This window comes from Drosophila montana, unplaced genomic scaffold (genome assembly GCF_035044405.1).
Source record: "Drosophila montana isolate Dmon_TW-CO22-7 unplaced genomic scaffold, ASM3504440v1 contig_855_1, whole genome shotgun sequence".
In the NCBI taxonomy this organism is placed as follows: domain Eukaryota; kingdom Metazoa; phylum Arthropoda; class Insecta; order Diptera; family Drosophilidae; genus Drosophila; species Drosophila montana.
In genome coordinates this window covers 30,319-46,414 of record NW_026999144.1, presented here as the reverse complement: position 1 = coordinate 46,414, position 16,096 = coordinate 30,319, and the positions used below count along the sequence as shown (strand labels likewise).

The following is a 16,096-nucleotide window of genomic DNA, read 5'->3' as shown; positions in this document are numbered from 1 at the left end:
TTCAGCAATTGATGGGAATTGTGTAGACTATGCTGAAGTTAACCTAATCCAAGTCCAATCCATTGAAACGCAGGATGACTTTCGAGAAAATTTGGTCGTTCATCAATCTGAGAAAAGCGGAGAAAGTAGTAACAAAACTCATCCAAAAAACGAATTCGATAACCTGGATAATGTTGTGAGTATTTAAAAGTAAATATTATTTTTAATTTGTGACTAACTGCTTAAGTTTTTAAATGCGTTCGCAAAATGAAACAAATATTTTTGTTTAATGCAATGTCCGCATGAACGGACCTGTGCTTACCCGGATCAGATAAAGTGCTTAGAATATATACTATACTACAATATAATCACATAGCCCGAATTCTCGACAATTTCAGAGCTAGACTTACCAAATTTAGCATGAAGACTGAGAGCCTAGCACGAAAACTGATGTATCTTAATAAATTTGACGGTAGCATATTAAAATTGTATACATGCAAACGCACTTGAGTGCAATATATGACTGAGCACCTCAAATCTAGAAACAGGGTAGCTTATAATCGAGCAAAGCGCCATAAACTTTTTTTAAAACGCCTTCAATCTCTATATATAAAACTGTTTGTCCTGACTGACTGACTGACTGATTGGTGATCAACGCACAACCCAAACCGTAAGGGCTAGGAAGCTGAACTTTTTACTGTAGTTACCTTATGTGGTGTAGGTGCACGTTAAGACGGGGTTTCGGGAAATTCCACCCGCAAGTGTGGAAAAATCGCGAAAAACCATCCGATCGGCCCCAAACTCATTTTCAAAGATCTATATTCAAATTCATTTGAGGGGTGTTTCACACTTTTTGAAAAATCCATCCCTCCTTGGTGCAAATGGGGGTCGACGATTTGGTGGATGACGTTTTGTGTTCAAATTTATTTCCAACGATCTATAAGAAAAATCATCGTGTTTCATATTTTTCGCAAAATCTAAACTGCTTCGGTGGAAAATGCATTTCTAAAATTTTTTTGGAGAACTTTAAGTTATGTCCGATTTGCATAAAAGTTGTTTGATTCCCGTCCGATCAGTTTCAAAATCATTATCAAAACTTTTTGAAAACATTGATTTTATAACATATGTACGTGCCACGGGCAAGGCCGGGTTATACCCGCTAGTTTATTATATTCTGCTTTAAGCCTTAGGCTTATTAATAATTTATGGGTAAAGCTCCCACTAAAACACGTAAAGTATCTTATAAAAATCTAATATACATTTTTTCAAAATTTATTTCGGATTGGTTAAAGCCTTTAAATGCAATTTTAATTTTTATGTTTTATTCAAGTATAAATGCATATGAAAACACATAAATGTATAATAATATAATTCATATTCATTGGGTGACCAAGTCAAGCTGGGGAATCCTTAGTCTGCGGCGCCGCTGCTATAAACGCGTTTGAATGTAAAAGTAGTCGATTCTTGTACCGACTGGAGTACCGAATAATTTATCCCATTTTATTTAACATAGAGATATTTTTTGTAACAAGCTTCTCGCATAGCAAGGATGGCTAGACATTGTTCTCGCTGCCCTTGATTGGAAGATTCGAATCCTCATTAGTTGCGCAGTATTAGCCTGCTTTTCCATGATTACAAGATATAACTGAACATCGTCTGTAGCAGTGTAGGCACAATTACTAGAGTTCAAGCATATCTGATAGTACCCAGATAGTATCTATAGCACCGGGCCTAAAACGCTGAATTGATATTTTTTTTGTTTTTGAGCAGTCACTGAGGAAGAAATCAAGGCTAGAATAGGATGGTGTCGTTAATAAACTTTTAAGTTTAGATTTTACTCTGTCCGGTGCCTGTCAAACTGCTAGAAAGGCAGTATACTTTGTTTTCAAAAGCCTGTAGAACTCGTCTGATAGACTATCGAGATTACTTCTAAAGGCAAATGGATGTATTAAACGTGCTCGGCCTCAGCCACGGCCATCAGTGTGCCTAGAAATATTCTTTCGAATATTCAAGCGATTGATAATGGTAGGCTTATGGGACAATAAGAATCCATTCACCTTTATTTTGTAATTTCCATTTTTTAATAAAGAACTGAATAATCCCTTATTAATGCGCCTCTGAAGTCGCAAACTATTGCAGTAAGCCCCATAGCGACAAGCAATGCGAAGCAGGAAGATGATGACAATTCTTCGGAACTCGGAGGCGATAATGGCGGAACTGATGCCGCCGGCGGCGGCGGCGGGGGCTTGGTTGGCATCATCGGAAGCTTAAGTGGTGTGAGTAATAAAAAAAAAGATAACCGAATATGATTAACTATTGTTAACTGCAGGGCGAGGGCGGCTCGGATGTTGGGGCATTGATCGGCGCACTCACAGGCGTTATTTCGACGTTGTTTGGCGTAAGCTTTGATAACACTAGTGATGAAAGCGGAGCACATACATATTTTTATTAAATTTTTTCTACATTGGACAGCCGGGTGGCCTAGATATTGAGGCGTTGATTAGTACAGCTACATCGCTCTTGTCAGGCCTGCTCTCGGGCAATAAGAACTTTGGTGTTGTGTTGGGTCAATATGTAGGTACAGCTCTTGATGGACTGTCCGGCGGTGGCGGAGCGGTAGGTCTGAGACATCCAGTCCATCGACTGCGCTGTGCTAACAATTATAACTTGTCTTATTTTTTGTTTTTTGCAGATTAACAATGGACAGTTTTTGGGCAATTTTGTGGGAACCGTGTTAGCCTCATTGAGCGCAGTACTTATGTTTTTTAATTATTTTTTGCTGATTTTGATGCCCTGAACCTATTAAAAATGGGTAAAAAGGGTATAATGTATTGTGCAAATGTATGTAACAGGCAGAAGGAAGCATCTCCGACCCCATACAGTATATAAATTCTTGATCAGCATCAAGATCCGAGTCGATCTAGCCATGTCCGTCTGTATGTCCGTCGAATATACACGAATATTTTATAGTACAATAAGATCTACTGATGAAAATTACATCAAGATCGGGTAAGAAACACAAAAGAAAATGTGTTTCGGCCGCTTACGTGTTTGCGGCAGCTAGCGCAAATTCCAAGAATTTCTATATACACACATTCATGCGCGTCTTTTTTTAATTCTATTAACAGCATTGCAATTGCGATTGTATTGTTTTCTGTGCCGCTATTTTAATTGGTTTTTTTTTTTCACAATTATTCTCAATAATTGTTGTGGCTGTTGGGTAGAGGCGGCGGCAGGTAGTGCGGTCTGTTACGAGTACGAGACCTACCGAGGGGATTTTTTTTTTTTTGGCTGGTGTGGCTGTTGAGTAGAGGCGGCGGCAAGTAGTGCGGTTAGTTGCGAGTTCGAACCCTGCCAAGGAAACGTTTTTTTTTAAATTTATCTTTATTACTAAAGCAAACGAACGCGTAGCGCGAGCTGCATTTGGTGTTGAAAGAAGAGGGTTCGGGGTATCCTCTAGTCGGGAGCTCTCGACTAGAACCTCTTACTTGTTATGTTATATGATTTTACTACTAACCTTTGTGCACATGCCTTATTGACTGACTAGCATTAGCTACAACTGCGTTTTGATTATCTTTGCAGGATCCGGAGGATGAAGGCCCCCCACAGCCACTTACTTTTACCAAAAACTTCATCAGCAGTTTTCTTGAATCGAAGTTCCGACCCGCGGAAGCGTCAGAGGAGCGTCATGGAAGTGGCGAGTTGGCGCGGCAAAAGAAAAAAGAATCTCTTAGCGCTGGATTTAACTCCGAGGGATTTGTTCAGCAAATCACCTCGCATTTAGTAAGCAGCGTATTAGGGCTGTTGCTAAATGCATCGCTGGGTGCCTCCGGCGGTGCTTCACATGCTTCCACTGGAGTATTTTCAAGCAGCAGCCATCACACGAAGACGTAAGCAGATCCTGGACGGAAATATAGTTACACTACAAGTGATTGCATCTTCGTTTTACGCAATTAAAATGTTTTTTTTTTTTAATAAGTTTACAAGAAATAAACAGCTAGTTCGGACGGTATTTATGCATTTTTCATAATTTTTTTTGATAAGATTGCAAGCCAGCGATCCAGCCTAACAAAAGGTAATAGGCAAACAATTCCATAGCTTCTTGAGTGGTTGAGAAAGCGTAAAGCACTGCTTTGAGCAGAATAACGATATCTTTTTAGCCTGGCTTGGCTTGGCACAGTCGTACCTGATATAGGTTGTGCGTAAGCCGTGACGATTTGAAGTTGGACAAGTTGAGTGGGTAGTGGATGATGTTAAAACATACCAGCTTGGGTATATTTAAACTATCTCTGTAACGTTAATAAAAAGTAAAAGGTGTGTTACGCTCAAGTGAAATTCTCTTATAAAGTCACTAATGAAAGTGCTCTTAGTTCATAAAAGTCGTTAAAGTTATAACCAAAATCAGAAGGGTCTGTTCAAAGTGAAACTGAATTCATAGTTCAGTGATATAAGATTCAAAGTTCCCTTGTAGATAAATTTTATGGGATTACTACTACTGACTTTTTTGCTCTCAATTTGAATGTTGTCTAATTAATTGTTAAGATTTCTAGATTAAATTACCCTAATTAAGCAGATATAGCGCGACATCATTAAGCATGCGACCAAATTCTGAGTGTGTTGTTTGACCTTTGCTTATATTTAAGCATGTATAGACTGACCACTCCGCGTTGGGGTAGATGAGAAACTAAGGGTTTGGCGGTGCCCTTAAAACTAATGAAATTAATGTATCGTCATGCCAGACTCAAATCTGATCCTAGTATCGTAGTCAATATTCATGCAAACCTAACATTTTACGAACTGCGTGGCATTAAGTAGCATACATTTCCTTGAATTTTCAATAAAAAAATCAGAATTTCCCATGTCCATGCACCTCAATCCTATGCCCAGAGCCAATATGTCTATACAAAGTGACAGGAGATTTTTTGCGAATTTTATTTTTGGTTCCAGAATACAATCGAACCGCATGTGGTCAAAGTTTGTTTAAGTAACATGAAAAACAACACAGCCATATAATGGCGTAATCAGTCTCTTTGGCTCTGGTGTCTTTGATGTGATGCTAAATCATATCCAGGAGCAATTGTCAAGAATTTATGTAATCTGTTATTATTAACAAAAAATAAGTAATCATAATAAATTAAAACAAGTAAGAGGTTCTAGTCGGGAGCTACCGACTAGGGGATACCCCGAACCCTCTTACTCCAACCCCAAACTCAGCCCGCCCTACGCGCTAATTTCCTTTAGTAGTAATAAAGATAAAATAAATTAAAAAAAAAAGTTCCTTTGGCAGGGTGCGAGAACTCGCAACTGGCCTCATTACTTGCTGCCGCCTCTACTCAACAGCCACACAAATAATTAAACCTTAATGAGAATATTCCTATTTAGAGACAATTTATATGAAGGAAAATTAATATGAGCAACAAGTGCAATAATGGTAATGGCAATGTATGGTGAACGGCTTTGTATATGTGTCAAGTTGGAACAACAACAAATTTGGTACCACTTACACATACAACAATTTTCATATAATATTTGAATCAGGGAAAATTTCTTTATTTAATGGAAAATATATAGATTATAGACATGGCGCACATTTTACCAGAATAACCAAATCGCATACGAACAAAGTGGCGTCGGGAAATGCTACTATTAAAATAAAACAAAACCAATTTGAGGAACCCATCACACCAGATCTGCTATTTCGTTTAACTACATCGTAAATTGGTACAATCCGAATTCCAACGGACACTCTTAATTTAAACATGGTCGGCTTGTATAAAATTGCCTACTAAATATTTAATAAATAAATAAAGAAATAAAACAAAACAAATGCTTATCCTAAAAATTTTCAAATTAGAGGTGTGCTATTAAAGTTGGGCACAGTCTATTTCAGTGGACTGAGTGCTTTGCACCAGTTCATTAGCTAAATAATAATGCCAGCCTATACCGATATTCGATTGTAAACGTCATCGTTAAAGTTTTGTACGCTTTGGTTTAATTTTATTTTCGTTTTATTCTCATTCATTCGTTTCCCATTCGATACGCAATTGCTTTAACTACTCAACTACTCTAGCCAACGAAGCGCATATTTTGTCACTTTCTCATTGCATGTCACAAGGGCAGGGAGTGTGTTGGAGGGGTACTTAATAAACTACACATACTTTTGACTCACTACTATGTGCCTCAAACATATTTCTCTTTGAATTGTCTGCGAGTGCATTGCAACCAAAGCGGTTTCAGTTACGCGTGAATCTTTCACAAGATCAAGTGACATTTCGGACGGCTGGGTGTGTTTATTTGTTAATTTCAGTGCAAGCGAAAATTTATTTTACCATTAATATCAAAAACGAATTTCAAGTGCAAAACTTTAGGCAAATTTAATACCCAGTAAGCTTCCCAAATAATTTTTTGTTTTCTTTTTTAATGTGGGTTGCTTTACTGAGCTCTGCAGCGGTGAGATTTCGAATTGCAATAACGTTTGTCGAGCCTTAAGGAGTAAAATACATGCGGAAAGTCCTTATCAGAAATAAATATATATACGTGCCCTTTTGTCAAATAAAGATTTAAGTAAAAAAGGTACGGCTACGTGCATTTGATTGCGAAATTGGTGTTCACTTTGAAATAACCGATAAGAGCTGCTCGAAAAGACTATTATTACATCTGTCTGTTAAATCTGTATCTAGATATTTATATATGTCAAATTTAAATACAGTAGCCCATAAACTGTGAAAGATTTCGATTTTTCAGTTTTTACAGCCCTTAGTGCTGTATATTTTAACCGGGATTACAATAAGCAAGTCTCTTACTTCAACAGAGTCAAAAAAAATTGCTGAAAAATTTACTGAAGGGCAGCAGAATGGAAAGTGCACACTCCAATATATATTTTGCTTACTTTAATGTATAAAATTAAGGTGAATTTAATATAAACATAAAAGTCTCCAGTATACACATGTGACAAATCAAAAGACTTAGGCAACGAACTTGCTAACGAGCAGAGCTGTGGTAATGGGTCAGGCTCAACGAATAGCGCAATATCACTAACAAAAACAACACCTTACAAAACAAATAACGCTTTCATCGCATTGCAACACGAAACGAATATTCAAATTAATTTTAGTACATACATACCTATACCTTTATTGAAAAAACAACAAAATGTATATTAGAGAATATGCGTGAATGCGGCTGACAGCTCTGTTTAGCATACATTTATTAATAAATCATACACCTGTTGAAACACCAAAATTAAAATCCAGTTGAACCATGCCAACAACCGATGCGAACAAACGGGCAAGACTTTCATTTACGTGCGTTTAGCATATATTGAATAAAGTGTATTTGCTCTTGTAGATCAAATAATGTGCAACGGGATTTTAGTCTATATCTTAAATTTCTAATAGAAACCTTAAATATATATATAAAGTTATATAATCTCTTAACAGTTTTTGGGAAATCCACACCTCTGCATAGAAACGTGGAACCAACTGTAATTTGGGCGAAGTTTTAGGTTTTTGTCAAACTCATTTAAAAGCCCAGTAGGACTTACAACTTTTTAAAACTCAAAATTAAGACTTATTGAATTCGTGTTTCAGCGGCTGTGGAAATTCAAACGGCAACTATGGTGTAACGCAGTTAAATTAAACCTTTTTATACCCTGAACCCATTGAAAATGGGTAAAAAGGGTATTATGTTTTTGTGCAAATGTATGTAAAAGGCAGAAGGAAGCATCTCCGACTCCATAAAGTATATATATTCTAGATCAGCATCAATAGCCGAGTCGATCTAGCCATGTCCGTCTGTCTGTCCGTCCGTCCGTCTGTCCGTATGTATGAACGCTAGGATCTCAGAACCTATAAGAGCTAGAGACTTGAAATTTTATAGGTTCTCCTAGTGCCCGCGCAGATCGTGTTTGTTTTCGATATTCGATAACTTGCCCCGTTTCCAAGTAATCGGTAAAAATCGATATCGAAATCCCATTTTTTGAGCAATTTCGGCAAATAATATGAGCTAGAGTCACCAAACTTGACATGTAGCTTCTAGAATAGTATATATATATCAAGTATCTTTCATTTTATACCTATCGTCAGCTCCCCGCTACTATATAATAGCTATAAATCAAGTAAAAACATCAATTTATGCTGCCCACCAATATAAGCCACAATTTAAATGCAATTTTTGATAATACACGAATATTCTATAGTACAATAAGATGTAGAAAATGTCATCAAGATTGGTTAAGAAACACAGAAGTTATTAAATAAAGCATGTTATTGCTGGCCTCGAGTTTGGGGCAGCAAGCGCAAATTCCAAGAATTTCTGTATACATGTACACACACACATTTATGCGCGTCTGCTTTGAATTCTATCAACAGCATTGCATTTGCGATTGTATTGTTCTCTGTGCTGTTATTTTAATTCGTTTTTTTCTCATTAAGACTCAGTTGCTGGTGTGGTTGGCGAGCAGAGGCGGCGGCATGTGGTGCTAACCGCAACACAACTAACCGTTGCATGTTCGAACCCAGCCAATGTAAAAATTTTTTTTTTATTTAAATTTTTCTTTATTACTACTAAAGCAAACGAGCGCGTAGCTCGAGCTGCATTTGGTGTTGGAAGAAAAGGGATCAGGGAATTCCCTTGTCGGGAGCTCCCGACTTTATTTGTGATTTAATTTGAGATGTGTTTCAGGTTTTCCGCTATATCTAGTCCTCTTATTAACATATTTCAACACTTTTTAATGTTCAATGTTCTACAGTATACACGAACGAACACGTGTTATAATGAAGTTTTTAAAGCTACTGGACTCTGGACCGAAAACTTCGATTCCAACTTTTAGTCCTCCATTCGATTGACTTAAGGTAGATTTGGTAAAAAAAAATAGAAGTACGAAGCTGAAATTCTTATTGAAACTTCCTTAAGGGTCGAAAGCGATCAAACATATGATTTCATTGCACGACCCCAACCATTGGCCCGAAAAACGCAGAGGTCTGCACATTGAGCAGGAAGTAAAGTATCGAACCTCCGTGATATCAAAATATTTTTAGACGCATGGGGGGGGGGGGGGGGGGGCGTGAACCTGGCTGAAGTTAATGCATTTTTAAATCCGAGTGATGCTGGGTAAATATAATATAGTGTAATACAAGAAGTAAAAATATTACAGCCGATTCCAACCGCAAAATTTAATTGCATGCCCACTGCGGGCGAAGCTATTAAATTTTACACTATAATTTAATAAATATATGTTCCAAGTGTCAAGTCTAATCATCATCAACAATAGAAATAGGGACATTGGATGAGATCATTATACTTTTATTTCTTTGGGAACAAGTATATCCAAAATTACTCACATATTGTATTTAGTTTAAATTTGTTTGTTAAATAAACGACTGGAAATCAAAAAGAAATATCCCAAATTAAGATAAGAGGCAAGCAGACAAGCACTGCTTGTGCATTTATCTGACTTTTATTTTCGAAAAATTCGGAAAGTAACTGTTGCTTGCAAAATTTTTTCATTTTCCTGAACTCCTTTTCAAACTCCTTTTCAAATGTATTCATGTGGCCCTATGGCTAAAATAAACTCCACTGTTCAAATTGTTCAAATTGAGGCTCAAGGTGGAACGGAAAATCTGATGTTCAGAATTTGGACCGGGTAAATCTGGTTGATACGCGCTTGTTTAGTATATATAGATCACAAAATATTCATGTATGGTGTGTATGTTATAAGTAACTAATTAAATAAAAATTCAAAACCATTTCAAATGCGAATGTCGTGATCTCACTTTAGTTAACCAATGTTATAGCGTGCAGGTGAAGATGAGCACGAAAAAAGTCGAAGCCGCCAAAGATAGTCACAGCATGCGCGCATACACATACGCACACACATACTGTCAGAAATACAGGCATACATAATTGTGCATGCCCATAATCAGTGTTAAAGCCAGACGGTTTTTGTTGGCGCAAAGAAACCGGTAACAGTCTCAAGGTCGTTGAGAAACTGCGTTTGGCTCGCTCATCGGGTTGACTGGGCTCGATTGCGATGCCTTAAATCAAGATAAACCTCAGCAGAAGCGTCGACACAGTTTGAACAATAGCAATGCCCCATATTAGGGCGATTAGTATTCACAGACACACAGACTTTAGCTATTCATATATGTTCATATATAATAAAAAGCGAAAGTAAATGCCATGAAAGTAGAGCACAATCTGCCCGCGTTCAAGGTAAACTAGCGAGGGGGCGTTGCTATACAGGTACCAGCTTGTCTATCATATTTGTTGTTTGGCTGCGTGAGTCTGTGTGGATGTGCATCTGCATAAGTCGGTCAATAAGTTTATTGACCGTTTTAACAGATTTAATGGCTTTATTTTCGTAATAAATACTCCTATTTCGTTTAAAGTTTTTTTCCAATGCCCTGAAATTGGTTAGGCAAATCAATGTTTAAGCAACTGAAAAACTTATCAAATTGGCAAAAAAAACAATGCTTTTGTGCGAATGTGCTTTGAAATTATATATACACATTCGTCCGCTATTTATTATTAAGTTTGTTTTGCTTTTACATTGTGTAAATTATTTAAGTGTGATTTTTATATAATTTTAAGCGTTATTTTTTAAACTCTTGTCGAGCTAAACTTAATTTTGTCATGATAAAAACATACTACAAAATTTTGGCTTCTTGTTTATCGCATAGGCATCATATTGGGAGCAGTTGGTTGAAAAATATTTTTGTTGTTGGTAACTCTTATACTGTAACCATAAAGCAGATACTTTAAAACTAAGATTAGGATTTATATACATAAAACCAGACGGGGAAATATGTACATGTGTATGGATTTAAACATTTAATTCCTTGGCTTCTATAGCGTCGGAAAACTTTCCTTCAGAAAGACAGGAGGAGGCAAGAAAGACATTACGCAAAACCAATATACTCTTTTTACTTTTTGAGCAGGATATAAAAGAGCGCTCATAAGAATTATGTCTCGCGTACACAAAATCTTCGGCACTCTGAAGATAACAATTATTTCTTTCTATATCATGTAACGCTCGTATGCAAATGTATGTAACAGGTGGCATCTTTGATCCAATAAGGTATATGTACTCCCGGTTAGTGTGTTCTTTCTGACTGTCCGTCTATGCTTCTAGAGGCTTAAAATATTAAATCATGTGAAGTTTAAAACCTTCGCAGAGGGTGTTATAAGTTTATCATGAAGTGTTTAACGCATGGAAGGATTTTTGACCCCATACAGTATATATATTCTTGATCAGCATTAACAGACCAGATTATATAGCCATGTCCGCCACATTTTTTTTTACGAAAAATAGTGTCTTCGTTTTAAAGCTATCTTCTTGAAATTTCGGATAAGTCGGTTTTTCTGTTACAGGCAGTTCATATGTCGAAACCGGCCGGATAGGAGCACTAAAGCATATAGCTGCTATGTGAACGATCGGGCGAAAATGAAGTTCTAGTGTAAATAACTAACAAATTTGAACAAGATCGCACTACGTATTATATAGCTGGTATTACATAGGAAGAGTCGGTCAAAATATTAGGTTTTGTATGGCAAAACGATTTGCTTTTCAAGAAATTGTAACCAAACTCAGAATATACGTGTTTCATTACTCACACGAAGCCGTAAGCCAAATGCCTACAGGGGTATTTCATCATTGGCGTGCCGCAGATAGCCGATCTTTCTTGTTATACCCTGAACCCATTGAAAATGGGTAAGAAGGGTAGAATGTATTTGTGCAAATGTATGTAACAGGCAGAAGGATGCTTCTCCGACCCCATAAAGTATATATATTCTTGATCGGCATCAACAGCCGAGTCGATTTAGCCATGTCTGTCCGTCTGTCCGTCCGTCCGTCCGTCCGTATGTATGAACGCAAGGATCTCAGAACCTATAAGAGCTAGAGCTGAAATAGCGGTAGGTCCTCCTAGTCCATGCGCAGATCGCGTCTGTTTCCGATATTCGATAACTTGCCCCGTTTCCAAGTAATCGATAAAAATCGATATCGAAATCCTGTTTTTTGAGCAGTTTTGGTAAATAATAGGAGCTAGAGTCACCAAACTAGACATGTTGCTTCTAGAATAGTATATATATCAAGTATCTTTAATTTTAATCCTATCACCACCTCCCCGCTACTACCTAATAGCTATAAATCAAGTAAATAAACAAATTTATGCTTCCCACCAATTTAAGCCACAATTTAAATGCAATTGTCATATTGAGAATACACGAATATTTTATAGTACAATAAGATCTACTGCTGAAAATTGCATCAAGATCAGGTTGGCTGCCCACGTGTTTGCAGAAGCAAGCGCAAATTCCAAGAATCAAGCGTTTGCTTTGAATTCTATCAACAGCATTGCAATTGCGATTGTATTGTTTTCTGTGCTGCTATTTTAATTCGTTTTTTTCTCAAAAACAATTAATTATTGGTGTGGCTGTTGGCAGTTAAGAGTTCGAACCCTGCCGAGGAAAATGTATTTTTTTTTATGGCTGGTGTGGCTGTTGAGTAGAGTCAGCAGCAAGTAATGCGGTCAGTTACGAGCTCGAACCCTGCCAAGGGAATTTTTTTTTTTTTGTTTTTAATTTGTCTTTATTACTACTAAAGCAAACGAGCGCGTAGCGCGGGCTGCGTTTTGTGTTGGAATAAGAGGGTTCAGGGTATCCCCTAGTCCGGAGCTCCCGACTATATTTAATATGAAGGTTTTCGCTTGGCATATACAAACATTTGGGTTTTATATTCAAAGCCTGAAGTTATTCAAAATGCGCATATAGTTGCTTTATCAGAGGACGTAATAGTGGACTAATAAACTCCCAACTAAGCCTAATTTGAGCAAAAGGCGGTTAAGTTGGAAAGCGTCCTTCTGAGTTCCGAGCCAAGTGTTAGCTTGAGGCGTCTTCTTATAGCATTTGATATTAATACCATACAACATTGCTGGCAACGTAATTAATACGTAAATAATAAGTTAACTAGAATTAGGCAAACTACTGCTCAACGATATTCCAATTGTGTCAGTCCATTAAAATTTGCTGCATCGCTCGGATATTTACTAGGCGCTTCCAATACGAGTTGAAAGTCGCTGACATCCGCGAAATAAGCGGCAAGCGTGTATTTAATAATTGACGTTGCCAATCCCGCAATGTTCAGCGTGTACAAAATAGATTTGGGGATGTTCCCCAAAGACACCCCTGCTTTCATTCCTTTGGACCCACACAATGGAAAATTATTTCTTGAATCGATACGGCGATTATTGTCCGGTCTTTATGAAATTTATGGCGCATATAATAAACATGCAAATGTGTGTCAACACAAATGCCCAGTTCTCAACCTCCAAACTAACTTCTTTTTTTTTTAATTTTATGGGTAACGGGTGGGGTATCGAAAAAGTTAAGTGTTCTTGATCTCTATATACCATACGAAATTCTATATACAATATGACTAGCACTTTGAAGCTCCAAAATACGCTCAAATTTCATGTAACTGTGGCAAGCTATAGATGATTTGAAAATAGAAGAACATCTGCGCGGGTCATGGGAGGATATACGATGAATAGATAGAGTCTCTATTATAGTTTTTATAGTTTCCGAGATCGACGCGGTAACACATACGGGCAGATGGACATCAAAGTCAGTGGGCTACCCGTAAGCTTCTGCTGAACAGGTTTTTGCTGTGCCTCAGGCTGACGCCAGTGTAAATGAGTTCGCTCCTTTCGTGGAGGAGCCTGTTGTTTCGTCACTGGTGTGTAATCTGGTGTATTGCAGGGGGTTGTAAGAGCAACTTCTTTTTACGCTTATGTCGGAATACGAGCGACTGGACAGGCGCTTGGAGCCATTTTGCTTACTTACCGCTTACTCCTCTATGAATGAAAGTTAGAGTATATCGTTCGTGGGCTAAGTGTGTAAGAAGCAGTAACGTAAATTTCGCTTTACGAATTAACTTGACCACATGGTTGCATGTATGAGAGACACCGCAAGGTCAACCTCAAATAACTATATTGATAAACTAGTAGAGCCGGCATTTGCGTAAAATAAAGAAATTGTCGCCACTTCTCACTTGAAAAAAACGAAGTCCATGAACATGGCGTATATTGATCTATTTTGGTGTGTGGATTGCAAGTAATGGAGTTGCATTGTACAATCGGGTGTGGTGATCCATATATTGGAAGAGACTACAGATAAGCCTCCCCTTGGAGGAACACACAGCACAGCACACAGTAGTAGTGTCTTTAATTTTTCCCTGTGGAATTGATGATTAAAGCGGGTGCTAATTGATTAATTCATTAGTAGAAATCCTGAGAATTATCCGTCGATTTATGAACTTACAAAGAGCCCGCTTACTTCAATACCTTTTTATACCCTGAACCCATTGACAATGGGTAAAAAGGGTTTAATGTATTTGTGTATATGGATGTAACAGGCAGAAGGAAGCATCTCCGACCCTATAAAGTATGTATATTATTGATCAGCATCACAAGAAGAGTCGATCTAGCCATGTCCGTCCGTCCGTCCGTATGTAAGAACGCAAGGATCTCAGGAGTATATGAGCTAGAGAATTTTAAAATTTTACCTGTAGGTCCTCATAGTGCCCGCGCAGATCGAGTTTGTTTCCGATGTTCAATAACTTGCCCCGTTTCCAAGTAAACGATAAAAATCGACGCCGAAATCCTGTTTTTTGTGCAATATTGGTAAATAATAAGAGCTAGAGTCACGAAACTTGACATGTAGCGTCTAGAATCTCTATATATAAAACTGTTTGTCCTGACTGACTGACTTATTGACTGACTGATTGGTGATCAACGCACAGCCCAAACCGTAAGACCTAGGAAGCTGAAATTTTCACTGTAGTTACCTTATGTGATGGAACTGCACCTTAAAACGGGGTTTCGGGAAATTCCACCCGCAAGTATGGAAAAATCGCGAAAAGCGTATGCATGAAACTTTTTTGTTTACCATCCGATCGGCCTCAAGCTCATTTTCAAAGATCTTTCAAATTCATCTGATGGGTATTTCACATTTTGGAAAATCCTTCCTTCCCTGGTGGAAATGGGGGTCATTCATTTAGTGGGTGGCGTATCGCCTCCAATTACATTTTCAGCGATCTATAAGAAAAATCATTTGAGACGTGTTTCACATTTTTTGCAAAATTAAAACTTTCTCGGTGGAAAGTGAAATTCAAAGATTTTTTTGGTGAAGTTTTAAGTTCAGTCCGATTTGCTTCAAACTTATTTTCAAAGGTCTACATACGAGTTTAATGAATGCGTGTTTCAGCTACTTGGGAAATTTAACCCGCAACAATGGTAAATTGGCGGAAAACGTTTACATGAAAGTTGTTTACCGTTCCATCAATTTCAAAATCATTTCAAAGCTTTTTGAGAAATTCCATTTCGTAGTATATATACATCAATTATCTTTCATTTTATAGCTATCGCCACCACCCCGCTATTACCACATAGCTATAAATCAAGTCAATACATAAATTTGTACTGCCCACCAATTTAAGGCACAATTTTAATGCAATTGTCATTTTGATAAAACACGAATATTTTATAGTACAATAAGATCTACTGCTGAAAATTTCATCAAGATCGGTTATGAAACACAAATGTTATTAAAGAAAATGTGTTTTCTATCAACATTCTATCAACAGCACTGCAATTGCGATTGTATTGTTTTCTGTGCCGCTATTTTACTCCGATTTTTTCTTATAGACTCAATTCTTAATGTGGCTATTAAATAGAAGCGGTTGCGAGTAGTGTGGTCTAGGGCGAGTTTGAAACCTACCGAGGAAACTACCGAGGAAACTTTTTTTTTTAATTTATTTTTATTACAACTAAAGCAAGCGTGCCCTTAGCGCGAGCTGCATTTGGTGTTGGAAGAAGAGGGTTCAGGGTATCCCCTAGTCGGGAGCTCCCGACTAGAGCCTCTTACTTGTTTAAACTTATATAATGGGGTCAGGGTATAATAATGAATATCTTTTTATATACATAGATAGAGGAAGTTAAAATATTTACGAAATCTTGTATATCATTTAGTCGGGCGCTGCCGTCAAGAACAGTCTTAATTGATATTATTTTCAACTAAACTACCATCGTCAATGTAGAACTTGGGCATCAATATTGTC

General features: G+C 37.5%; 1 protein-coding gene and 1 long non-coding RNA gene across 5 annotated transcripts in view; one reads left to right on the top strand and one right to left on the bottom strand.

The window, feature by feature from the left end:
* The window catches only part of LOC135440134 (uncharacterized), a 78,111-nt gene extending 74,189 nt beyond the window's left edge, over window positions 1-3,922 (top strand). The window contains exons 3-8 of one of the 4 annotated variants that reach the window (XM_064699154.1): window positions 74-175; window positions 2,103-2,255; window positions 2,309-2,377; window positions 2,452-2,595; window positions 2,672-2,731; window positions 3,562-3,922. In XM_064699154.1, coding sequence (XP_064555224.1) covers window positions 74-175; window positions 2,103-2,255; window positions 2,309-2,377; window positions 2,452-2,595; window positions 2,672-2,731; window positions 3,562-3,873 — 840 coding nt within the window. In that variant the 3' untranslated portion in view covers window positions 3,874-3,922. The remainder of the gene's footprint in view (window positions 1-73; window positions 176-2,102; window positions 2,256-2,308; window positions 2,378-2,451; window positions 2,596-2,671; window positions 2,732-3,561) is intronic. The other 3 variants (XM_064699155.1, XM_064699156.1, XM_064699157.1) reach the window with 3 other exon arrangements.
* On the bottom strand, window positions 3,923-15,068 carry LOC135440137 (uncharacterized). Its single transcript, XR_010438255.1, has 2 exons — window positions 14,825-15,068; window positions 3,923-4,268 (listed from the first exon to the last, which is right to left on the bottom strand). It is a non-coding gene; the product is annotated as an uncharacterized LOC135440137 (long non-coding RNA).
* Between the last annotated feature and the right edge of the window lie 1,028 nt (window positions 15,069-16,096).